This window comes from Varanus komodoensis, unplaced genomic scaffold, assembly GCF_004798865.1.
Source record: "Varanus komodoensis strain SLA01 unplaced genomic scaffold, ASM479886v1 scaffold6_2, whole genome shotgun sequence".
NCBI classification, from domain to species: domain Eukaryota; kingdom Metazoa; phylum Chordata; class Lepidosauria; order Squamata; family Varanidae; genus Varanus; species Varanus komodoensis.
Window position 1 is genome coordinate 228,582 of NW_025336346.1, and position 26,351 is coordinate 254,932.

Sequence of the window (26,351 nt, forward strand, 5' to 3'; positions counted from 1 at the left end):
CTAACAGTGCCTAAACGAGAGTGACTGTGTGTTGTGTGTCCCTGCTTATAAACAGTACTGAGTACCGCTCCCCAAGATGGTGCCCTCCTGATGTGTCAACCTACAATGCCTGTAACTGGCCGCGCTAGCAGGGAACTGGGCGTTGTAGTCCGACGCATCTGCAGCGCCTCAGGTTAGGCAAGGCTGCTACTGGGTGCATACCCTCCCTGTAAAGTCTCCAGAGAAGGAGGTCTTTCGGCTCCTTCACCCTTCCTGGCCTTGCCCGGTTCCTACGCACCACTGCTGGGATCATAACGCTGGAGGCTTCTCCTGCGTAGACCACCAGAGAGATGCACTGGACTCAGCGTGGCTCCACGGGGCCTTCCCATCGTGAGACAGGTTGACGCCCGCCGATACCAGCAACGTTGCTGCCCCTAAGGGCTCCTAAGCCTTCTCGCTCCTCCCTCCAGGCTAGGCGAAGCTCGCTCTGCTCTAGCGACGGACCCCCGTTGCTCGACGCGCCGCCGGGCAGAGGGTCTGTCCGAGGAGGAACCGAGGCGTGTGCCGATGCAAATTCCCAACGTCCACACTGGCAAGTTCGTTGTGATGCGGTTGGCTGCCCTTCTCCCTCCGACTTGCCGCCGGCTCCTCCCCTTTAAGAGACCGGGGCGGGGCCGGGCTTGCTGCAGCAACCTGCCCTTTAAGAGCGCTTTCCCTTTTCTCGCTGCGGACGGTGCTGAAAGCCAGCTCCCCAGTCCCCGCCGGCTCCCCGGAGGAGCCTCGGCCTCGCCATGGTGTCCTGGATCATCTCGCGGCTGGTGGTGTAAGCGCGCGCGGCGGCGGCGGCAGGCCGGCCAGCAGGGAGGGAGGGAGAGGCCTTTTTCCTTGCCGTTGCTAGGCAACGGGACGGGGACGGGGGATTTTGGTCGGGCGGCGCTCCCTCTCCCAAAGAGTCCTATCATCCCCGAGGTGTCCGCCGCGCTCAGTCGTCTCCCCGGCTTCAGCGGCCTCCGAGGGCTCGGTCCCTTCGCCTTGGTGGTTTCTAGGCTGGAGGCGAAGACTCCTCGTCCCCTCGCTCCCCTGTCCATCTCGGTGCTGGACCTGAGGGATGGCCGCCAGAGCAGCCCAGGGGCGTTGCCTGACCGCTGGGATTCCCTCGCCCCCTTATCTGCTCTGCGCCAGCCTGAGGGCGAGGAAGAGAATTGTGACTGTCGCGGGCAGCGAGCAAAGTGCCTGCGATGCTGGCAGGAAAAGGGACAGACTGGGAGGGCTAGATGTTGCCAGGACTGGGCGCGTGTGTATAAATCTTGTATAAATGGGACGGCGGGGGGAATCTAATAGGGATTCTTTCTTTCTAAAATGTTCTGTTGCAGGCTGGTTTTTGGCACCCTGTATCCTGCATACTCTTCTTACAAAGCTGTGAAGACGAAAAATGTGAAGGAATACGTAAGTGCAAGGGTGTTACCATATCCTTGCTTTAAAGACCGTCATGTTGCCTTCAATTATAGCTTCCCTCACCCCACTCCTGCCACCCCATTTTGTATATAAAGGAAGAAAATTAGGATTCTTCTCCAAAATAGTGCTGTGGTTTATTACCTCTTTTACATTATGGTAAAAACTGCACAGTATTTGAGTATAATGTGGGATAGCACTAAAATGCATTATCTAGTCAATTATGATTTAAAGGTGTGTTTTAGGCTTATTTAGGCATTAATTAATCTAAGTTTTTAAATATAAACATTTATGAAGTGTTCCTTAGGCTGTTTTCATGAAAAGTATTTCTATATCTTTCATGATTTCAGTTTGCCACTGCTCTAGATGATTTATCTCTTGCTTTTTTCTGCTGTAAAGATGACAGGGCAGCCTACTTACCTAGTTTACAATATAAGTAGTTTGTTCCTGCTTGATTGTATCAGTCACAAGGACACTCTCCCTGCACAGCCTTCAGTCAATTTAGAAAGTGTATTTTCACAGAATAAAAATTGCATTTGTGTCACTCACTTGTCTGCATGAGCTGAATGGTATTTTGTAGGATTTGTAAAAGTATTAGTGATTCTGGTTACTTTAGTGTTGTCATCTAGAGTACTTGGATATTTTCACAAGTGGTACTAAGAATGGCTCTTGTTATCAGATATACCACTTCTGAAACTTATTATGAAATGGAAAATAGCAGAGAGCCATTTAAAAATCCAGTACATCTTCTTTCTTTGACTTTAAAATGTGGCAAATGCAGAGACCACTCTTAATCATCACTTGTGAAAATAGAAGCAGAATGCATTTAGAATACAATACAGTTCAAGCAAAACAGTTTGTATATGTGTGATGGCTGATTGAGAGAGCCATATGAAGAACTGGAACCAAAAGGTATGTAAGAAGGTGTGAATCTAGCTTAAGGAGAAATGCTTCTTCATTTACTTCATGGTTCTTATTTTGTTCCTCTGTGCTTCATTATAAAAAAAATGAAGCATGTGTCTTCTATGAAGAGGCTAACCTCTTCTAAGCTTCTGTAACTGCAACTTCTGTAAATGTTCACAAAGTCCAATTGTTGGGAAATGTACATACTGGTGGTATTTAAAATGTTGCTCAATAATGTTTTTGAAGCAGTTTCAGGAGTTATGCCTTGTAGAATTGTGTTCCAATTGGCAAAACAATGGAGGCAACTCTCTGGGGTTATTTTATGTACTCCTTAAGCAAATCTGATCCCCAGTTAATCGGCTAGACTCTCAATTCTTGTTAGTTCTTCATGAATAGCAGATGGGAAATTATTCTAGGCCTGGTATGGATTGTATTCTTTATGTGATCCCCAAAACTATAATGGTGCTGAGATCTTGTAAATTAAGGACTTAGTTTAGTGCTGGAGTTAAGATCATGGGAAACCCCAAAGCAGATGTCCATTATTACTATGTTTGTTTCCTTGGAAACCATGTACCTCAAATTCTTCATGTGTCTCAATTCTTGTAGTGTTTGCTTTGAGAGAAAACCTGGAAGAGTAAACAGGAATATATGTTTGCCTTTAAACACTCACTTCTGAGCTGTGCAGTAATTAGATGAGTGTTGTTTGATACTTGCATTTATTTATTTCCCATATTTCAGTGTAAAGGCCTTAAGGTGCCTCGGTAAATGCAATAGTGTAAAAAAAGCAAATAAACAAAGCATCACCATTAAGATAAAATCGACAGGAGGAGATATTTTGCAACATTATCCCACAGAGTAGAACACCAAGGCTTACTGAACAGTTGTGTTTTAGTCCTTTCAGAAGGGCAACTGATAACATGGTTCTGACATATCCCCTTCAGAATGGAGTTTCACAGTTAAAGTGCTGCCACTGTAACAACATTCACCTCATTAATGAACAACTTTGCCTCAGAAGGTGCGAGCACGTGAGGTAACTCCTCTTTTTCTGATTTTGATCTGAGCAGGGGGAAGTTATGGGGATGGGAGATACTTCCTCAGATATTCTAGCCTTAGGTTGTATTAGAGTTTACATTTATCCATGTGTATAGAGGTTTTTATTCTACTCTTTTACTGCCAATGAAATCTTCACAGTGTCTTCTAACACTTAAAAGCATTATGTCATAATACAATAAAATACAACTAAGATATAAGCATTATTTATATAGAGTAATAGGCTAGTAATAACTTATTAATGAAGAGTAGTATCATAATGCATTCAGTTAAACTTGGAAGCTAACAATTAACAACTTGCTTCAACAGTCCAATACCTGAAGTTTTTATGTTTCAGTTCAGAATTCCCCTCCCAGACCCTAGCCATTCCTAGAATGTGGAAAGGTATAAAGGGATGGGCCTCTGGGTTGGAGGCAAGCACTCCTCCAAGATCTCATTGCTGGATCCTGTGCCAGAGTTGGTGCACAAGCTTCATTCATTTTTGAAGCTCTTGGTTTGTTAAAGTGAGACTCAGGGGGTACAGTTGTTGGTCTAGGCTTGGAGTTCTCTAGCAGCTCTGCCTTGGAAGTTTCTTGTTTCCACAGTGGTTATTGGGCCTGATGCTTCCTTTCTTAGCACCACTATCTTCTCAGCCACTGAATCCATGTCCAAGTCACTGTTGGACTTCAGGATCACAGCACCTGTGTTCCTAGTAACCTAACTTCTTTTAGTTGTGGAATGTAAAGCAGGTCCTCAGATTAAGATCTGAGATGCATGAAGAATCATGTAGGCAGACACAGTCAATCAGATTTCCTGACCCAAGCTGTTTAGATAAAAACCATGAATATAGATTGACAATACAACAGCTGTAGGACTGATATAATATGGTCTGTAAAATGTATACCAGACAATTGTTTGGTTGCAGCATTTTTCTCTAGCTGAAATTTTGAAACACTCCTCAAAGGCATCCTCTCATAAAATGCAGGACAGCAGCCTAAGCAGGAAGGGGACTTGGCTTGTATCATTGTGGCCAGGAAAGGGCGCAACTAGCATACCAGCTAAAACTGGGAAAAGGCATGCCTGGTCATTAGTGCTACCTGAGTTTCCAGGGCAATGGTGGATGTAGAAGTATTCCCAGGCTGGGTACCTAAGCCTTCAGAAGGAAGTACAAGCCCATCCTGTACTGACCAGAGTCTGACAAAAAAGACTGTCTGGTAAGGAATGAGTCTCAGCTTTTCTGCCTACATCCAATCTAGACGCTGATCCAAGTTTTCTCTAGACTCCACTTGGAAATGCATCTCTTCCATTATTTTCATTTCAAGATTAAAGCATAAAAGGGATAAAATAGACTCTTGAGGCACTCCATGGGCCAATGGGCTGAGTTATTTTCTTCCAGCACCATCTTTTGGGAATATTCTGGCAAATAGGATTGGACCCAGCACACTGGCTGGGTCTGGTTGTTGTTATAACTTGGGCTTACCATGGGTTCTTTTCCCCTTTGGTCAGCCAGCCAGCATCCCAATGGACTTTGCAGCTCACATTGCTTTCCTACTACAATCAGGAACCAATTTTGCTCACTACAGCTTTTTTCTGCTCTTTTACATTCCCCTCCCCACTTCAAAGATTGCTTTTCACACTTTCTGCTTTGACAGTCCCTCAACAGTGCCCAAGTAGCCCATTGGCAGGGTTATGGTTTGTCACAGCTTTTTAAGTTGTTCTATTTTTGCACCCCAAATGTGCAGAAATGTGTTCATTTGTTTATTTAACTGAAATTGTACTGTTCCAAAGATGAAGGAAGTTAAGCACCTTTTAATTTTTCTTTCTTTGGTGCTCCCCATGTTTTTTTTCCACTGGAACATATACAGACATGAATGCATATATCCCTGTGAAAACAACCATGGGGAATTCTATCAAACCCCAACCCCTTTTATAAGGAACTAGAGGTTTTACTGGTGGCTTGTCAAATGTACATACTCTGGTCAAAAGAGGTGGGCTACAATTTTTCGTTTTCCGAAAATACCTTAGACTCTCAGGAATATGTGGAAAGGTTGGGGGAACTGAGACCCAACAGAGGAATGCCAAAAAGCCTGAGGGTCCTAGAATAAATCTCTCCATCCTCTTTTCATAAGCAAAGATCACCTATTTGCTTTGAACTGACAGTTTGCCTTTCAACAACTTTCAAAACAAAGCAATTGCAAAAACATCAAATACATTGGTAGTCTCTTTGAGTAAATAGCCACAGCTAGTACCTGCTCTCTTTTGATAGACATTGCCCAAGTGAGGATTCCCAATTTTTGCACAAGCAGAAATGTGCACACTTGTACCTCCAGAATTTTGCAATTCTAGATAACACTAGGTTTTAAAAATATATTAATAAAACGGTGTTCATTTGGGGCACCAAAAATGGGGGGATGCAGTCATTGGGCACTTAGGAGAAGCTGTCAGTAGATGTCAAAACAGAGTTCATGAAAAATAATCTTGGGGTGGGCAGGAAGCCATGGGGAGCCAAATAGCTCCCAGTAGTGATGGGGAGGAAATTAACATGTTGCCAGTTGAGCATTGGTGGAGCAGCTGGGATATGTAGGATTTTAAAAAGTTTTAAGCCAAGATGCACCGGGTTTTAATATTTTTAGTGTATAACTTTGTTTTCGTATAATTTTGTATGTTTTTGTTTTTGTTGTGAGCCGCCCCGAGGCTTTGTTGCAATAGGGGCAGCATAGAAATGTTTTAAATAAATAAATAATAAATAATTGACTGTGGCTTGTGTGAGTCCAGCAAGAGTGACAAAATATTATATGTCACACTGCTTACTTTCCATTATCCTCAACTCATGGTGGGACAGTCATCCAGGGTCACAACCTGTAATATAGTCCATGGGTTCTCAGGGTGGCTTGCTGGGGAAAAGAAACCAACCTGAAGAAAATTATCTGGATTCAAACAACACAACAACCAACCATGGCTCATTTCCCATGGTGCGTTGTCATGTCATGCTAACCATGTCAGTGTAGTTCTTCCAACTCCCAAACTAATTAACTGTCCAGGAAGGGTATCATGGTTGATAGGACTGAATGCTATTGAGAAGACTAGCAGAACCAACAGGAATACTCCTCCAGTTTCTGCTGGAGATCATCTACTAGTGTATCAAAACCACAAAAAGGCCCAAAAAGGATCCAGATAATTAGTTTTCTCCAAGAAAATGCAGATTTGTGTTGTCAACTTCAAATACACATATACATACAAAAAAGAAAACATGGAAAGACTTGCCAGTAATGATCTAAAATAATGGGATCTAATGAGGACTGCTTCAATATGGATCTTTGAACTTCTTCCTTTAGGTTAATAATATATTCAAGGAAGCATTCACCACTACTTCTACCAAAACTTAATTGACAATTCCATCTCTGGCAGCTTTAATTTGTCAGGATGGACAAGGATGCACAAGTAGGTAGTAGATTTCACCACTCTAAATAACTTGTCCACATTCTCAGGTTGAACAAATGGGAATTCATTCATTGAAGTTGAACTGCAGATGTCTGAATCACTTCCATAGTGTCTTTTCTCAAAGGAAAGTACAAATAAGAGTGAATATGAGTAATTTTTAAAAGTAAGGTGTTTTACAGAATCATCACTGTGAGCTGTTTAGAATTCCCTTTAACTGCTCAATACAGGAATTATATATTTATTTATTTTATATGCTACCCAGTAGTCTGAAGGGCACCCTAGGTAACGTACAATAAAAAACCAGAATACAACCATTTAAATTTACAAAACATTACAATGGATATAATCATGATGATTCATCAATTAAAATATACATAATAATTTAACAAACATCATTATAAATCATATCCAGGTGAGAGGACAGCCACTAAAAATGTATTAAACCCCTTAAAGTTAATAAATAAATAAAATTATTAAAATGAGTGGAGAAGAGAAATGTTTTTGCCTAGTGCCAAAATGAGAGCAGAGGTGGTGCCAGGTGAGCTTCTCTGGGGAGTCTGTTCCATAGGTGGGGAGTAGCCACTGAAAAGGCCCTTCTATTCACCATCCCTCTCATCTCCTTGAGGAACGGCTCTTTTCAGAAGTTCCTCTTGCCTAGATCTTAATGAGGGGGTAGGTATATACAGGAGAAGATGGTCCTTCTTCTTTTGAAACAACTCACAGTGTACTGATGCAATAGTGACAGAAATACAATCTGTGTGCTGCCACCATTACCACAGAATGGGCCTTAAGCTCTAACCAGTGTCTGAGTTGATCCATTCTTTTTTCCTTACCATTATTCCAGCAATCTCCCTAAGTGTTTTCTTCACCTTTGCTTCTGAAAAAACTGGGAAACCTGAGGTCACTGCAATGACAGAGGCTGCCTGGGAGTGATCATTTTATATTAGGTCTTTCCTTTTCAATAGGATCATCATCTCTAGTGACAGGAAAATCATCCAAAGCTTTTAGGAATTCTTTTGAATCCAGTGAATAGCAACTGGGACAAGCCCTTGGTTGCCAAGGGAAGTAATTAAATCCTAAAATGCTCTAGATTAGGAAGCTTAAACATGAACACTGAAACCCTGCAACATAATTTATTTGAGGGAGACCAGTGCCACTTCTGAGACCTGCTCAGGCAGTTGGATAGCAGGGTATGAGGTATACCAATAGAACCCAAATACTGTGCAACATACCCTACTACCAGGTACACATGCTCAAATCCAAGAGATTGGTAGATAGCATACTTTAATAGGGGAGTGAACTTCGGATGGATCACTGTGACTGTACTTCCCCACTCATTCAATTATTCCTACTACTGAACTTGGAAACCTGGTGGGCATAGTTGGGTCATTTTTAAAAACCTGGTTGGTCACCAATACAGCAGTGAGGAATCTATCAGCTGGATGGTAAACCAGAAGGGCAAACAGCCAGAAGGGCAAAGTGCCTTCTCTTTCAGTGACCTGTTCACATGTGCTCCTGTGGCTTAGTCCGACTGTTTGGAAGCTTGTAGAAACCATAGAGATTTTTGTGATCTGGTAAGAGAATGCCTACCAAGTATTGATAGCTTTATTCTTCATGAATGTATCTAATCCAAATTGGTGGCCATCAGTACATCTTGTGGTAGCAAATTTCATTGTTTATGCATTGTATGAATAAGTACTTTTCATCTATTGTGAAGCATTTACCATTTTCATTGGATGATCTGGAATTATTCCAAACCATCCAAACTTTTATACAGCTCTCAGTTATATTCTACTCTTTCTCTAAACATTCTCCTCTTTTCTCTAAACATCCCCAAGCAGTTTACCTTCTCTCCCAGAGGAGTTGCTCCAGCCCCTTAAAACATTGCATTATTGTCAGTTTTATTTTGATTCTTTTCCTAATGATTCCCAACATGGAATTTGCCTCTCACGCATCAGCTGCACACTGGGTAGATGTTTCCATCAAGCTATCCTGTATAACCTCAAGTTCCCTTTCCTGGTCATTTGCTACCAGCTCAGACCCCAGCAGAGAATATGGGAAGTTCGGATTTGATTGCTCCAGTGTGCATTGCTTTACAATTGCTTTACACTGAAATGCTTTTGCTCCTTTAATGCTCATTCCACTTTGGAGAGATCCTTCTGGACTCTTCACTGTCCCATTTTCTTTTCTCTATCCCAAATAATTTGGTAGTGTCAGTTCTTTGAGATGTGTAGATTGAGAAGTGGACCCAAAGAGAGAAAAAGTCCAGACAGGTATATAATCCACCTTTCCCAAATCTCATTGTGCTATTCCCCCATAATTATCAGTTTCTCTTCTTCTGTATAATGGAGATAATCTTATATCATTTATATTCCATCTTTCCAAAATTTCAAGTAAACTAAAAAGGAGAGGATAGATAAGTACAATGAGTGCCTAACCTAATTGGGATGCCTGTAACCTTCTGAACTCAGAGGACTGTGGGCACTTGACATAGACAAAAGGACATGCAAGCAAAAGTCATCTCTGCATGTCTTTCACCCTGCAAAACCCTTCAGTGGCCAATTCCAGTCAAGTGGGGCATTTTGGAGCAGGAGGTAACAGGACTGAAGCATTGCCAGGTTACAGCATATCTGTCAGGGTCCAGGGCTGGGATATACATGGCCAGAGACAAGACCAGAGCAACAGGGGATCAGAGCAACAGAACTTGAGGCAAGACAGGGTTGACATGTAAGGCTTAATGGCAAGTCTAATAGAAAAGTCTCAAGTTTCGTAACCAAACAGGCCAGGATCAGGAATGAGATGTACATATCAAAGCAGAACAAGGAAGTGGTTAGGAACAAACCAAGGATCAAAAACTACGAGGATAAACAGGTGCAGGCACATGGGACAGGATAACAGAGCAGGGGACATGGCAAAGCAGGAGGCAGGCAACTGAGGCAAAGTAACTGGGCAGGATATACAGCAAAGCAAGATATGTGGTGTCATGCAGGAGACATTGCAAGATGCAGGGAACAACAGAAACCAAATGCAACAAAGGTCAGGCAAGAGGCAGGAGCTGAATCACAGCTAATGGACAAACCTGCATTGCTGAGGCAACATGACAAGGCAGGATGCACAGCATGGCAGGATGCAGATCATACAAGAGGCAGGCACAACCGCAAGACAACATGGCAAGGTAGGATACATAGGAACAGTCAGGCAAGGTTCAGGCACTACAATTCACAGGAGGACCTGTGTCGCTGAGGCAGTTCTGAAGGGAAGAGCTTGCTCTTATGCAGCTTTTCTGCCAGGGCTCCTAGCTGACACTCCTCAGTAGAGCTGACGCTGGCCCTGAGAATATGGTGTTCTAGTTCTGGCCACCAGAGCAGCCCAGATCTTGACAGTACACCCACCCCCACTCATGGTCTGGGTTATCAGGGTGGGTTGTATGAAGGCTTGGACCTTGGCAGCCACAGTTGGACCAGGGTCTGGCAGGAGCTGGCAGTGGTACAGGAGGCCTTGACACTTCTAGTGAGGAGCCCTAGCTTTAGAAGATGTGTTGCAGGACTTGATATATCTCCCGATGTCTTCCCAGAGGGTTGTCCACCAGAAGGCCTCACAATCACTAAATCAGTTAAAATCACTAACAACTGAAGGCCTTTTGAGAAAAGAAGGTCTCACACTGTGGTGGAAAGCCATGGGATGTGATAGATAACTGGGCAGACTCCTTTCTTCTCCTTAATATTTGTGTAGGCTCATATTGGAGAAGCCAGTCATTCAGATATCCTGATCCCAACCATTATAGAGTTTTACAGGTCATATAGGTCATTATAGAGCTTTACAGACCCAAGAACTAATTGGAAATGCAGCTGCTCCAGAAATAGTGTAATTTACTCCTGATAATTAGTTCTAATTAATAACCTATCCACTTGATTCTGAAGTTGAGGTTTCCAGGCATTTTTCAAAGGTAGTTCGATGTAGCAGACATCGCAGTAGTCTAGACATGACGTAACTAAGGCATGTGTCACCATGGCCAGATCTTAGTCAGGGTGTCAGAGTAAATTGAGCAAAAGCACTGGTCATTGCTGTCAGCTGAGTGTCCAGGAGCAAGGCTGAGTCCAAAAGCACTCCCAGCCTACAAACCTGTGAGTTTGGGGTGGGGTGGGGATACTGCCAGAGGGAACTCGGGTTAAATACCTGCTCCTGGATTAGCTGTTCCACTGACCAGGACAAGACATGCACTTGATATTTAAAATAAATGTGAGTGAGAGACTGTTAAGGCCCACCTTCCTGCATAATTCCTACAGAATGCTATATGCTTATATTCATGTGAATATAGTGCTGGACATCTGACTATATAAATGTTAATGGATGGAATAGAGCTTTTGATTCAGTTTTCCCTTGAATCAGCATAAAGCTTGTAATACAATGTGTGAAACTCCCTTAACAGTCAATTATTTAATTAAAACAGCTGAATAAATACTAGGCTTGCTGAGATTTTTTTTTTAAAAAAGAAAGTAACATTAAATCCTGAGGCAGTCCAAAATCCAGACTCACAAGACAATTCCCCTGAGACTACACATTCCAGAAGAGCAGCTGTATTAGTCTATAGTAAAAATTTGGCTCTAATGCTGAATAATGGTTCACCAGGCATATCCTCTCAATGGAGTTCCACTCATGGGATGTCTCTCCTGAGTTTTCTCCACCAATTTCCCCCTCTTCCCTGCAATTTCTTGATGCATAGAATCTGCTCAGAGGATCAGGGAATCTTCTGGAAGAATCCAGAAGTGATGCAAGAAGGGAACGACCGAAAATTGTTTCCCTCTTCTATTCCTCCAGTGAAAGTTTCCACTGGATCAGAATCCTTTATGTGGACAGAATGAGATCTTCCATGCAGTATTCTGTGGGTCTTGTGGCACCTTAGCATATTTATTGTTGTATAGGCTTTTGTGAACAAGAGCTCTTCCATGGACTACTGGAGTATCTATCACAAAATGTAGGTCTAGTTTTATGCCACAGTAAATCAATTTGAAATGCAATATCCCTGTTCCTTGTGTAGACTATAACATTCTTTTGCTGCCTTCTGTTTTTAGTCAAATGCTTTTCCTTGTTGCTGCTGTAAAGAATAGTTCAGTGGACACAGACTGCTGAGAAACTCTTTGAGAAATGGAATGGAGTGGTTGGAACTCCAAACAGGGACTACTGTACCCTTTATTTTGTTGCAGCTTATTTTCTTGATATTTCTGAAAAAGTTAGTAAAAGGTATACCGTATGAAAGCAGATATGTTCTTAATGGAAGTGGCTGAAAACTGTCACTTTTTGATTAATCATATTATAAGAATTGAAGGTGTGAAGTGGTTGTTCAGCAAGAAACTGGTTTCCAACAGTTTCTTGGCATAAGTATTCTTGCCATATTCTCAACATAAAAAAATGTCATTCAAAAGACAACACTCTTTTCCATATTGTTAGGCACTTACCAGACAGCAGAGGGAGCTACTTTCTCTTTTTTGAGCACAACAGTTTTGCCAAATTATACAGAAAAGGAAATAAAAGGAGAACATAGCCTCACAAAAATATTTGCATTTTACTAAAGCAAGATAACATGAGATGATAACAGTGCCCTTCTTTTTGGTGTGCTGTTGAATCACGTTGCTTTTGGTGCATTTTTATCAGGTGATCTCTTAATATTAGTAGCACATTCTATATCTACTTGTGTTAAATTGTTATAGAGAAGCTGGGCAGTCTTTGGGGAAGTATGGACATGGTTTGATGAGAGTCATCCCTGGAATGTTCATGTTGAGAACTGTGGATTTTGGGTCAGCAACCATATATATTTATGAATTACTTACCTTTATTTCTTGTGCCTTTCATCATGGAAGCTATTGGGCATCCTATTAGATACTACGTTTATGCACAAGCATAATGAAGGCAGGAAAACCCTTCAAACAACCTTTTGAAGCAAGAAAAGTCTGAGGAATGTAAAAAAGAGTAACAGGAAAAATAGGCATCACAAACTCTGTTTGCACAAGTATCAGTTGTAAAATAGTAAGTGTACGCATCACATGGGATGTTAATGTAATCTGGTAAAGAGAGACAGTTGCAACTGCCCAGGTAGCTTAATACTGTCATTACAGAAGTAACAAGTAAAATGTGCATTCTAGTGTAAAGAAAGCAGTTGAGATATGCATTACATGCCCTACATCTATACAAGTTGTTTACTAAGGATCAACAAGCATTCCACTTCGTCTGAATTAATAAAAGCTATGGATGTGGCTAATAATAAAACTCAAGTAAGGCACCATTATTTGTGGGAAGACTCTCAAGAGAGAATTTCTGCTTTGGGGACTTTTCTCTAACTCTTCACTACCAGGTATCTAGAATTTGTTTTAAGGTTATTTCCACTGTTAACTGAATTCTAATGGGACTGACTGTCTTACAGGTCAAGTGGATGATGTATTGGATTGTGTTTGCCTTCTTCACCACAGCAGAGACACTGACAGACATTATTCTCTCTTGGTAAGTTCCTTGTTGGTATTAGGAACTAAGCAGGAAAGTTTCTAGATACTTCAGTCCTTTTTCAGGCATCATGTAGAATTGACTGCCTTGAGAGGATTCAGTAAGATACTCAAAAGCTGTGGACATTGTTTCATTTGAAGGTGTGTTGTTTGGAAATACTGCAGATAATATTCAGATGCTATAACTCATTGACAGAAATGCATGTATGGTCTTATTTTCCTCACAACCAAATAAAAAACACAAGTAAAAGTTGTAATTGTAGTATCAAGAATCTGAGTTTTTGAAAAAAGCTGAAACATAATAGAAACTGGAGGGTTAGCTTTGGAAGCTGGTTTTCTAAGAGTAATCTGTGAATATTAGGATTCTAACTTTGAATAAAATTGTAGCTTCTAGCCCTGTTGGCTGTCTTTCAAATGTCTTGCTTTGTGAAGCAGTATCCCAAAATTGTTCTCAACAGCATGTATCTTCTTTAGGAGAATATTGATCTGTATTGTATAGACATATTTATCCTGATCAGGGTTGAAGAAGGAAAGATCTGGAAGTGATCACTGTATGAAATGGCCAGTACCTAGCTCACAACTTGTCCAGAAGACTTAAGTGGACCGAGGGTTGAGGACATCAGTGATTCTCAAGTGGAGGACCTTTATAACATCCTCAGAGCTATGGTAGTTTATGGCTCTCCAACAAATTATTAAATAGTGCTCGAAATAAACTCTGTGTTTACAGGGTTGAGAAATAACCTTGAATATGGATTTATCAAGACTATGGAGGAGACTTAAAATGAGACTTCAGGAAGGTACATCCCAGAAAGGGTATGTGTGGCCTCTTCTACAGCTGGCCTTGTCATGCTGATTCCGTTGCATCTGTAGTTCTCTCTTTCTTCCTTTGCTTATCTCATCTGTGCTGCTGCCTTGACTGTCAGTCTTTGTCTCTAACCTGAGCTTGATTCCAGCTTTTCCATTTCTCTCAGGTTTCCCTTTTATTTCGAACTGAAAATCGCATTTGTGATCTGGCTGCTCTCTCCTTACACCAAGGGTTCCAGTGTCCTCTACAGGAAGTTTGTTCACCCAACGCTCTCCAATAAGGAGAAGGTACTTCCTTCAGCTTGCCATGTTTATCATTGCTGAAAGTTGAGTGACATCAGATCCAGCTAGGTTGCAGAAAAGGTCTTGCATTTAGTCCTGCCTGTGCCGCCTCATAATGGGTATATGGCAGTAGCTGCTTTTATAGAGCAAGGGTGAATCCCTAATTTGCAGTCTGATTAAAATGCATTAGCTTTAACGCAAATAATGGTGATCTGGAGCACACAGCTCTTAGCTGTGATCCAAAGACCATGCATGCTGTTCCATGTGTATAGCAGGACTTTCTCTCCTTTCCTCTTGCTATTCCTTGTGTCCCCTAAATAGTCATACTTGAGGGCTGAGGGACTTTCTGGAGCAGCAATTGTTGTACAGGGAGCCACAAACAGAAAGAAAACCGCACACTGTTTCTCTTTGTGCATACAGAGGTGTTTTCCACTCATGCATGGTACAGTTTGGATGCTGGCCAGGGACCAGCATTAGTTATTTAATTAATTGATTTTTATTCACTGTACTTGAGGACAATTATCCCCCATTACCTTGTGCTGTTCTAGTACATAGCAAACTATTGGCACACAGGCCCAGTTAGTGTGAGCCTGTGGACAGAAGGAAAAGGATGATAGCCGTAATCAGATGGCAGAAATTCCATGGTGAAAGCCATTCCCTGCTGCTTTTAAGTGGTTAATGCATCTTTATGCTAGAATAGAGCAGCTTTCAGAGCCTCTGAAGCGTAGCATCCACTAGAATATGGAGTCTCCATCTTTAAACTGCTATAAGTCGGTGTTAGACAAGAGGCTGAGATCACTTGACTTTGAAAGATCCATTGTGCTGTGCCATCCAATCTATTTTGATTTCTTGGGTTTCTCAGCTTTCAACAGTGTAATTTGCATGGCATCATAGCTCAAGCAAGGGTTAGGATTTCATGCAGAAAGCGTCTGGTATATTATCATAGTGCTAGAAAATGGAAATGTGCTAGACTATAAAATGCACTCAATAGGCAGCTTTAAAGCTTATGATAGTCTTAATGTTTTCTCTGGTGATACTTTGGGATTCAGAAAAGAGTGTGGTCAACTGCATGAGTTCACAGGCAAAAGGTTGTTCACTTATGTTCGAGGACTGCTGCTTACTGGTTTGTTTTGGGTGGAGTTTGTTTTTAGGAGAGAGTTTTTTGTACTTGGATGCAACTTACTGTTTCGTACCTGTGCCATCCCTTTACCATAAATCAGTTGTGGGTGGCACAAATATGTTTAAACCATAACTTTTCTTGACAAAATACACAGATCAGACCTTTATAGAATTTTTTATCTGCTACTTGTCTGTGTATTTGATAGGGATCATGCTGAATTACATTTTTCAGCATGAATTAAATTTAATTTTACATGAATTAAATTTTACAGAAGGGGGTTGGACTTGATGGCCTTCATGGCCCCTTCCAACTCTAAATACCTTCATGTAATACAGGGTAATACAGCCATTTTCTGTCTCTAAATTTGATTGAGCAAGCACTGGACAATCCTTTTTCTGGTGCACATGAGCTGATAATTTCTAAGAACACTGTTTTCACTGCATGGGTCCATTTAAATGCTGTCAAACATTTAGTGGCTTCCCTGACTGATGTTCTTTTCTTATGCTGCATAAAAATCTTTGCAGATATTTAGATTTCTGTAGATATTTAGATTTCTGGAGAGATCTATGGCATGAACTCAGTATGCCTTTTGTGATTTTCAAGTTTTTTTTATTACATGATAGTTCTGTGCTGAACAGGGGAACTCACTAAGACAGTCACTAGAATAAATGGATATGGTAGATTTTCCATTAACAATATATAGTTGTTCTGGCCCTGCTGGGGTCAAGAATTACTTTGACAATGGTCTTGGTAGATCATGTCAGTTGTGTTACACAAGGTCATTGAAGGGATCAGTTGCACAATGTGGAATATCACAAAGTTTTTTTGCCACATGTGTCTAAGTGTGAGGGGTCTTAAAACAGAAGGGGGTTAAGAAAACCATCTCTAGGAATTGCTTTTATTTTCTGTGGCAAAGTTTTGGTATATGTGTTCTTTTTGTTCTCTTTGAAGCTGTTAATGCTGAAGAAGATTGAATTGGGCACAGCAAATATAATAACCCTACTATTTGCATGAGCCAGGTGAATTTGGTATTCATTTTTTATTCAAGCCTCAAAGGTACTTACGTGACATTTTTTTCTTCGGGATCCAATTTTCTCATCATTATCTATTTATGAGCTGCTCTCCCATCATATTGTGCCCAGTGCAGCTCACAGAATTTCAGATGAACAGCTGCAAATAATTAAAAAACATAATAAAACAATTAGAAAACCATTGTGTCAAGGAGACATAACAAGCTGGGTTCAGAGTTGACTCAGCTGGATTGACACAATATGACCACCTACACTCAGGGCTGAATATGAGTTGACAGCGTGCCGTCTTTGAAATGTGGGTTGTTTAAACATGTTTCAGGGTGTGAATCCAGCTGCACTAACAACCAAGATTTGTTAACCACAGGTAACTAACAAAAGAGAACCTCTGATTTATTGTTAGGTTGTAAACAGTGGGTTGTTCATAGTTAAAAAAAACCATGGCTTGTTATCATGGCTGGGCTCACACAACTTAACTCACATTTCAAAGATAATTCTTGGTTCACTACCAACCCACACTCAAACTTTACTCACCCTTGGGTGTGAGTTTTTGTATTAGTGTGGAGGTTGCCTCATTGAACAGAAAGAACCAGGATCCAGTGGAAGCTCTGCCCTGGATGAAAGCTATAGGATGGTGATTTTTTTCCTATCCCTTCACCCTATAGCCCTTAGTGCCATCACACATGTGGGGACCCACCCTGTCAGAGCAAATTTGTATGAGCTGCAGAGGGGAATGAACATTTCTTGTATCCCCTTTTATCTGCAGAATCAGCCAGTTCACAGAATTATGCTACACACAGCTCTGGATCTAGCCCACTAAAAAGTATTCATTTATACTACTTTGTTATACCATAACTAAGCAAATTGCCTAATCCAGTAGCTTGGAACTAAAGAACCCAGCCCATAAGGTTGCACGTTGTACATGACCAAATAAATCTCTTTAGCAGCTAACTTTCCTACTCATGTAGCCTTCTTCCCAGCTTTCACCTGCATCACCTCTCTGTCCCTTCTGCACCTCTCACCTGGAGAGGTAAAGAGTATCAGTCCTCTTCCAAGCCTCACATGCACGGATAGTTTTGATATTTTCATTTCTCTCAGCCAAGTATCTTTTCCAATGTGTTCTTTAAGGTAGAAGGCACTTTCAGGCTCCAGGGTGGTAGGTGAGGCAAGTAAGCATGCTCTGCCCTTTAATGTCTTTTCTCCTTGCCTCACACCCCACCGCAACTGCCTAACTGAAGTTTTTGCTACAAAGATCCTGTGTCTCTTCAGCTGATAGAATAGCTGACCACTTAGGTTCCCAATGGTTGTATCTCTATTATTTCAGTCTTATGAAGTAAAATCTGTTTTCAACTGTTAGAAATGCTAAAATTCCTTCTATCTTGGAATCAAAACTTTGAACCCATCAAATTATGTATATCGCATTAGTTTCCTGTGAATAAATTGGTGAAAAACACAAGAGGATGGGTTCCATACTATGCCTGTATCCTCAATATTTGAAGCAAGGTCTCTGTGCTCATGTGTGCATTAGACTTCTCCTAAGTAGGAGAGGTCACTGTCTCTGTACCATGTCACCAGTTTACCTCTTTGAAGCATTGAGAACAAGACATAATAAAATAATTGCTAATAACTCTTTGTCCTTTATGGAAGGCACAGCCATGCTTAGTCATAAATTTACTTAGTCTTGGAAGAGAGTATAATCTTTGTTAGTCATAGTCATTGCTGAGGATATTAGTCCTGAAGTTATTCTAGCAATTAATAGGTTAATCTTTCATTTAAAAAATTGATTCAAGGGCAAACTAGACATGACTAGGGCAGCCATGCTTGTTTATTGACTTGCCCGTTCTATTATGTATAATGTAAGAGCAGGAATGGGATGTGTGTGTCTGATCTTACACTGAAAAGGACATGCACCTGGCCTTCTTGCACTCTTGTTAGTGACCCCAGGCACTCCTTTCCTTGCTCACTTTCAATATCAGAGGCAAGCAGAAAGAAGAGTGCCAGGAATGACACTAGATGGCTGTAAGATCCATGCTGGATCAGATTGAGGATCCATTTAGTCTTGCATGCTCTTCACACAGTGGCTAACTAGCTCCTCACAGGAGACCCACAAGCAGAGCAGCGAGACTTCGGCTTTCCGAACCTGTGATGTGAAAGTTGGATCTCTGCCATCCCCACCCCTACCATACTTGATCCATTAATGGGGCTGTGGTGTGGAAAACATGCATAGGTGTCTGTAGTGCATCTTGCCTGGTCCTTAGTCTTTCATTTGCTATGGACCAAATGCCAACAATTTAATTTTATGTCCCTGTACAAGGCTACTTGTGTCCTGTAACTAACTGAAAATCATTTCAGTGTGAAAGCCAAATGATGAGTTCCACAGTTCATACGGATAGCCAAGTGACCACTAAACAGTACTAATGTTGAGCAATAGCTGGCTGATATATGTGGGCTTTATCAGGGTGTCAATCCTTACTGGTTGAGATAGACCAGAAAGCACATCAAGTGGGGACACCATCTTCACCAGATGTTTAATCCAGATGGTTTTTTAGCCCAGACTCTGAGGCCAACATCGTAGTTATTTGAAATTGGCCTTCAGTATTGTACTTACTGGGGCCAGAAATGGTCTGTGAAATCCCTGTTGTTCTTCATTGTGGTCTCTGTGCATCACACATATGAGTGCTGTTCCTGCACAGTGCCTGTGTTTGAGAAGATTCTCCCAGCATTAATTGTTTTAGAAGGAAAGAAAAGGAGGCTTCTCCATCACTACTTCTTGCTGAATTCTTACCTTGACAAGGATAGGAGGATATATAATTGTTAATTAATGTGTTTTACATTGTTTCACATATATATTGATACTCCATCAGATATTCTTTCCCCCTTTGTAGCAACTGAACAGGAAGGATTTAATCAGGCATTTGAGAATGTTTGAATGTGTTTATTTTTGACACACGGTGGCTTACTATGACAAATCTGAGAACTTCTATTTTATTGTTCAAACTCTATAGACTTGGTGCACTCTGGAAAGCTTAAAAGCTTTTATGTAAATGTATCACCTATTAAAAGGGCTATAGTTTTACATTTTTACTCTTTAAATGTGGCCTCCCCCCAATTAAATCCTAGGAAATTGACGAGTATATCAGCCAGGCCCGTGACAGGAGTTATGAAACTATGATGCGAGTTGGCAAGCGAGGATTAAATTTGGCAGCAAATGCAGCAGTTACTGCAGCTGCAAAGGTAACTCCTTATACCTGTGTGCAACATGCTCCCCTCTGCTGGACTGTTATGCTTTCATACCTCCATTCCATTCCATTTGTCCCATTCCTCTGTGTTGGTTACCTAGTGCTTATGTTATTCCTTCTTGTTTACTTGAAAGACTCATCGACTATTCACACATAGCCACAAGCCATGGCAGGAATGTCTTGTCATTATATGTGAATATTGGAAGTAAGGTAAAACAGCATATTTGATTACTGTGAATCATCTCAGAGAACCAAGTTTGCTCTAAGGTTTCCATGTTTCATGCTTCAGCATTGCTTCTAATTATGTATGAAGCGAGTTGCAATGTTTTTCTGTAGTTTTGTGTTACCAGCCAGCGAGTTCAGTGGCAGGAGCCACTGCAACTCCTCCACCTGCTGGCAGATGGGGCACTGATTGGTTGCCCCCACACTCCCTGTCCTCCACCCCAGCATGTACTCCCCAATGCCCATCCATCCCACAGCTGCTATGTCAGCTGTCTGGCTGATTACTCATCTCATGTGCCGCTTGGCCTATAAACCGCCTATCTGCTGATCACCGGCCTGCCCACTGCTACCTGGATGGTTTGTCTGCCTACCCACCTCCTGGCCAGGTTGCCCACCTACCCACCTCCTGGCCCAATCACTTGCCTCACATGTTGCTTGGCCAATCACCAAGATGTTTCAGTTGCATGGCAGTGGCTCACTATCGCTTTGTGAGCACTTGCCCTTTGTGCAGATTCTTTCATGGTGTCCCCAGCTCCTGTGTGAACTCACACACTGTCCTATGTGAGAGGTGGGGACATGGGAACAGCATGTGAGACTTTGTGCAAAGGGTGGGCACTTACAAAGTGATAACACACTGCTGCCTCGCAAGCCAGACATCTCAGCAATTGGCCAGGTGGCATCTCAGGCAGGCTACCTGGCCAGGAGGTGGATAAGCAGTCAGTGAGCCAGGTGGCACACAAAATGAGCAATCAGCCTGGCAGTGGACATGGCAGCAGCAGCGTGGCCAGGCATCAGGGAGTACTTGCTGGGCAGGAGGACAGGGAGCACCTCCAGCAGCAGTGGCTGCAGGGGCAGCCATGTGTGGTGCTCCTGTCAGTTCATTGCTCTGCTGTGGCTGTGGCCTCACCTTGCTACTCTGAGGAGTAGACCTGGCCTCTGTGGAGCAGGAGGTGGAGGGAAACGGGCTGGATGAGAACTTGTCCAGGGAGTGTGCAGGCCAATGGGGGAGAGGTGGGTGACATAGGCAGGAGCAGTGCATGCTGGGATTGTTTCCCACCTGCAGGGGCTGATGGAATATATGCCACTATTTGGAGGGAAGATGGAGGCACATGGAGGACACAAGGTAACTGCACAGTAACCATTCGTGGCATGTATGAACAGCCCCATTGAGTTGGTTCACACAACTATGGCTTAATTTACCCATGTAGGCTATTGCATTGTGCCAGGGTTGGCATGATACGCAATCCCAGGCAGCAAGGATTGTTTGAGGATTAGACAACCCTTAGCCCTAAAATAAGTGATGGGTACTTTGAGGGTTGTCTCACTCACAAACATTCCTTGTCACCTGGGTTCACACACATGACAGCCCACAGCAAGGCAGGCAGTAATGGTTCTCACAGGCATCCATCACATCACAATAGCTGCTGTCAGTAAATTGACTCACAATCAGCTGTCATGTCATGTAAAACAGGTAATTCTCTTATCTGGCTATTCTGTTTTCCTATTGTGCCTTCTTCCTGTTCCCATACCGTTTTTCCATCAGACCCTTCCAATGCTTTCTGAATGATACAAAGTATATGAATATTTATAACTAGCCTTTGTATCTTAAAGGGCCAGGGAGTTTTGTCTGAAAAACTACGGAGTTTCAGCATGCAGGACTTGACTTTGATTCGAGATGATGACACCGTGCACTTGCGGAGCCCTGAGCCACATATGCGTACCTCTGCTGCTGGCCTTCTTGAAACTATTGATGATTCAGGTAACAGTGTTCATTTTATTGTTCCATGAGGGCAGATATCTAAGAGTTGAGACCTTCAGGTAAAAGTGTAAGGCTGCTTCCAGATGGAGGATTCCTGTACTAACTGTTAAAGGCACTGCACAACTATTCCACCTTTTCCACCTTAGCATTTTTTTGCCTGGGGGAGGAGAAAAAAAGATGGAGGAAGCTTTGGGGGAAAATGAAAGGGCTAAAATGGAAAGCAGCAGTGACTGGATTTTCCATAAAAATCTTGAATGGGACAGGACATTTTCACAATTTTATTATTTATTTAAAACATTTCTATATTGTGCTAGCCAGTCATCTCTCTGGATGGTTTGCAAACATTTAAAATACAAAGCAAAACCCAGCATCACAATAAGATAAAACCAAGAACAATTTACAGTCATCATCCATAAAAACAAAACATATAACCAATAACAGTAAAGAACAGAATTAATCCACAGTGCCATAAAAATATAATATAATATTTCATCAACTAAAATACTGAGAAAAGAAAGGTGTAAAGTGGCACCAGGTGTAAAGTGTCAGTGCCAGACACACCTTTCTGAAAAGCTGGTTCTACAAATGGGGAGCCTCAGCCAAAAGGCTCTTCTCTTAGTAGCCTCCTTCCCTATATCCTTTACAGGTGGCTCCTGGAGAAGGACCTCTGATGATGACCTTAGGGTCCAGGCAGGCATGTATGGGAGGAGATGTTCCATCAGATATCCAGGTCCTATACTTTTCAGGGCTTTATAGGTTAAGGTAAACACCTTAAAGTGGGCCCAGAGTTCAACTGGCGATCGGCAAAGTAAATATAAGATTGCTGTAATGTGCTCATGCCTCACAGTTCTTTTTACGAGGCAAGCTGTACTATTTTGAACGAATTGCGGTTTCTGACAGTTTTAAGGGCAGCCCCATGTACAGCACTTTATGGGAGTCCAAACAAGAAGTTACCAGTGTGTGGATCATTGTTGCCAGGTTCTGCCTGTCCAGATAGGCATGAAGTTGATAAATCAGCTGAAGATGATAAAAGGCCATGTAGCTCACCTGGTATTCCAGGGACAGCCCTCGGTTCAGAAGCTCCAAACTCTATCCCTTAGGTTGAGTGCAACCCTGTCCAGGGCAGGGCTGATGTCTTCCATCTGGACAGAGGACCCACCATAAAAGCTTTGCTTGAAAACAACCTAAATAGGTAGTATTAGTGGGGTATAACAATGTTGCTGCTTCTCAGTAAGTATGTGTATGTCTTTTTTCCCCAAAGCGGTACCATTGAGGAAGGATTTGTCTTTATTGTTGGAAATATTGCATTTGTTGAGCTAATGAGTGGCTCTTACCATCATGATCACATTCCACATAGTACTTAGAATTATGATGGGCATGCTGCTTAGATGAAAAATTATATTTTCCCATATTTGTGGAGGGTTTGGCCTCCCTCTTGCTTAAGTTCATCTTTTCCAATGCACTTGCATCCCAGCACCAAAAATGGTGGTGGCAAATGTGCTCTGGTCCCAATATAGATTGGGGACAGGTGGGTTGTTGCAGAGGAAAATCTCAAGCACGGGGTTCAAAGAAGTGTTTAACTTCATACGAGTATCTTGTTTGACTCTAAGAGGTGAACTTCGCACTTGTGTAGGGAAGGGCTCTCTTTCCTCTCCTCCTTGTCACCCAAAGCCTCATAATCAGGGAAAGATAAAAACCTTCTGCTGCTCCTCTGTATAAGAAAAGAGGCAGCCCTGCTTTGGGTTTTCTTCTCAGGTGCATCATGTTATTCTTCATCAGAGGAGATGACACTAACACAGAGACAAAATGGAGCCCAGTCTGATGCCAGAACGGACCCATCAGATGATGATACAGGAGACAAAGTTCCCAAGAGGACCCAGAGCCTTAAAGCTCCAAAGAAAGTGACAAAGACTGAGGTAAGCTTCAGTGTAATTGTTTGCAAGGCTAGCATTTGCATCTGGTGGGAGGAGCTTGCCACTCCTTAAAATAAAAGGGAGGAAATGCTGCAGTTCTTACGAAGCCTCTTACGCTACCTGTGTTCTTCAACCGGGCACACACAATCCTTTTTCATAGCTGTTTCCCTCCACCACCTACTACCAGTGTGTGTGCCTGCAAGTCAGCCTAAGTTTGTCTTTTGCTGTGCTGAAGCATGGTTTTACATTGCCCAAGTCACTCAATCCACAGTTAAAGGCACATGCATGCCATCTGGCATAGAAGCCTTCATGATTTCTGCTTTAGCGAGACTATTATGCTGTGCAAGAAGTGGTATTACTGAAGGAGTGAAAGTGATGTGATGGCAGCAACCACTGGATTGTTCATGCATCGAGCACGGCGGGAGTGGGGGTCGAGTGTAAGGCTCACATCAAGGAGGCAGCTGATGAAGGGGGCCAGAGCTGCTGCTCATCCCCTGCCCAACCACCCCATGCGTCATTGTCCGAACCCTCCAGACCAGCTTTGATACCCAGAGTGAGTTGGACTATGGGAAAAGTATCTTGGATGGTGGGCCATGTGATAGACCAGCAAAGAAAAAAGATTCGGCTCCCCACCCGGTGTGCATTTTTTTTTGCTAGAATTGCACTCCTCTGCTTCAGACTGGCAGTTTCTGCATGGTCTCCTTCCAGTGCTTGTATAAGGAGGGGGCATGGCCTGCAGACATCCCCTCAGTTGTCAGTGTTTGAGCTCCTCTTCCTTACTTTTCTGGTGCAAAAGTTATTACCTTGTTAAAAAAGAACACAGTTTCTCATAATTGGCATGGTGGTCTCCTTGGTGGCCCCATTCACAGGGCTGGTGCTACCATTAGACCGACTAGGTGGCCATTTAGGGTGTAGACCTCAGAGGGGTGCAGAACTGACCTGAGGGGCACAGTTTTATACAGATTAGTTTCTTGAAAAAATGCAACTGACAATTTATATCTTTTATTTTAAGATAAATACCACAACAGTGCTGTGGAATATAATTAATCATAAAATTTTATATAATTAATTAATATAGATGCTTTGTATGTCCTGTACGCCCTATCACTTGCAAAAGTCCCCCCCCCCCCCGGGACAGCTGCTGCAGCCTGCCTCCTGGGGTTATAAGTCCGCAAGCAGGGCTGAAGGGCAGGCAGCAGTGAGGGAGAAAACCTGTTGGGTACCTCCCAACAAGGTAGGAGGAATGGTCTTCTCAACAGACAATCAAGCAGCTCAAAAACTCGCCCTAACATTTTTAACATTTCCCAATAGGTAAAACAAATACCAGAAAACCTCCATAAATGGACTAGTTGGCGTAATTTTTAAGGTAGAAAAGATGCTAGTGATTTGTATATACTGTATTGTTCTTTGAATAACATCAGTATGGTATGGTTTGGGATAGACAATTATATGTTACCATTAACTCTCAAAGAAGGCAAACCTTATGAATTATATCATCCTGCTTTGAGACAATGTTGCCAGTCATTGCTGCATCTCAAAATAGTCCTTTGAGTCTCAAAATAGGAGACTCAAAGTTATCCCAGAAGATTCAATCGAAAGGAACAAGCCTCAGTGAATATACTCCTTTTTAGCTCTCCAGAGAGCCAGCTAAAAAAAAAGAAACCAAATAAAATAAGTAACTGCAGAGAAATTTCTCCTTATCAAGTGCAAGATAATTCTCCCTCCCATTATCTCACAATGAGTGTGAGAAGAGTGGCAGGGGGACACACTCTGTTGTGTCAGCCAGGAAAAAAGGCAAGGAAATAGCTTCCAATGGTTTCAGCAACTTGAGGAAACAAAGCAAGAAGAGAGAAGGAAAACAAAGGGAAAAGGGCAAGAAACTGCCTCTCAAGCTAAGAAAAGAAACCACTTCATACAACAAACTGTACACCCCAGCAACACCAAGAAGAGAGACAGAGTGGAAAACACTATAATCTCAACAGCTATTCTGGAAAGAAATGGGCAGAAAGACAGCTTCATGGCTGCAAGAAAGGGGAGGAAAGTAGGGAAATTCTTCTGTAGCAACATTTAGAGCATACTTGCTGCAGAGGAACCAGTGCAGGGAAAAATACCTCTGCACTAAGAACTTTCCCACACCTTTCCCTAAAGCTGTGTGAATACCCTACTTATAAGTCAGCAATAACAACCCCTGGGACTCAGCAACTATGGCTGGCAATAGATGATCTCAGCCATGGGTGGCTGAGAGATGGCAAGCTGCATCAGTAAACAGGGAAGGACTAACACTCAGGATGCAATTGTGGTAAAGTTTGGGCTAACTACAGTCCTGGCTTGTTCCTGGACTGATCTGAAACTTATTTAGAAAATACAGCCATTTTTCTAAAACACCAACCATCTGGAGCTCATAAACCACAGGCAGAAGGAGCTAAAGAACAAGCAAAGCAAGATAACTTTGTACACAGAAAGCAATGAAAGAAGAAGAATATGACTGTACCCTTGTTGAATACCATTGAAGAAGTTGTACATGGTGCTCCTCCTACAAATGATATAAAAGGAAGTTTCACAATTTGGAGATACTTCAGTAAAACACATTGAGGGAAACGAGGATTTCAAGGAAAGTGAGAGTACTGCTGCAAAGACTGCAAAAGAAGTTGGTATTGTGCCCAGCTTGAATTACAGTGACTGCTAA

General features: G+C 42.2%; 1 protein-coding gene across 1 annotated transcript in view; it reads left to right on the plus strand.

The window, feature by feature from the left end:
* The first annotated feature begins 745 nt into the window (after positions 1-745).
* Positions 746-26,351, plus strand: part of REEP2 (receptor accessory protein 2) — a 28,756-nt gene continuing 3,150 nt past the window's right edge. The window contains exons 1-7 of the mRNA XM_044451464.1: positions 746-802; positions 1,353-1,425; positions 13,223-13,299; positions 14,270-14,390; positions 19,653-19,766; positions 21,605-21,752; positions 23,508-23,668. Of these exons, the coding sequence (XP_044307399.1) occupies positions 771-802; positions 1,353-1,425; positions 13,223-13,299; positions 14,270-14,390; positions 19,653-19,766; positions 21,605-21,752; positions 23,508-23,668 (726 nt within the window). The 5' untranslated portion in view covers positions 746-770. The remainder of the gene's footprint in view (positions 803-1,352; positions 1,426-13,222; positions 13,300-14,269; positions 14,391-19,652; positions 19,767-21,604; positions 21,753-23,507; positions 23,669-26,351) is intronic.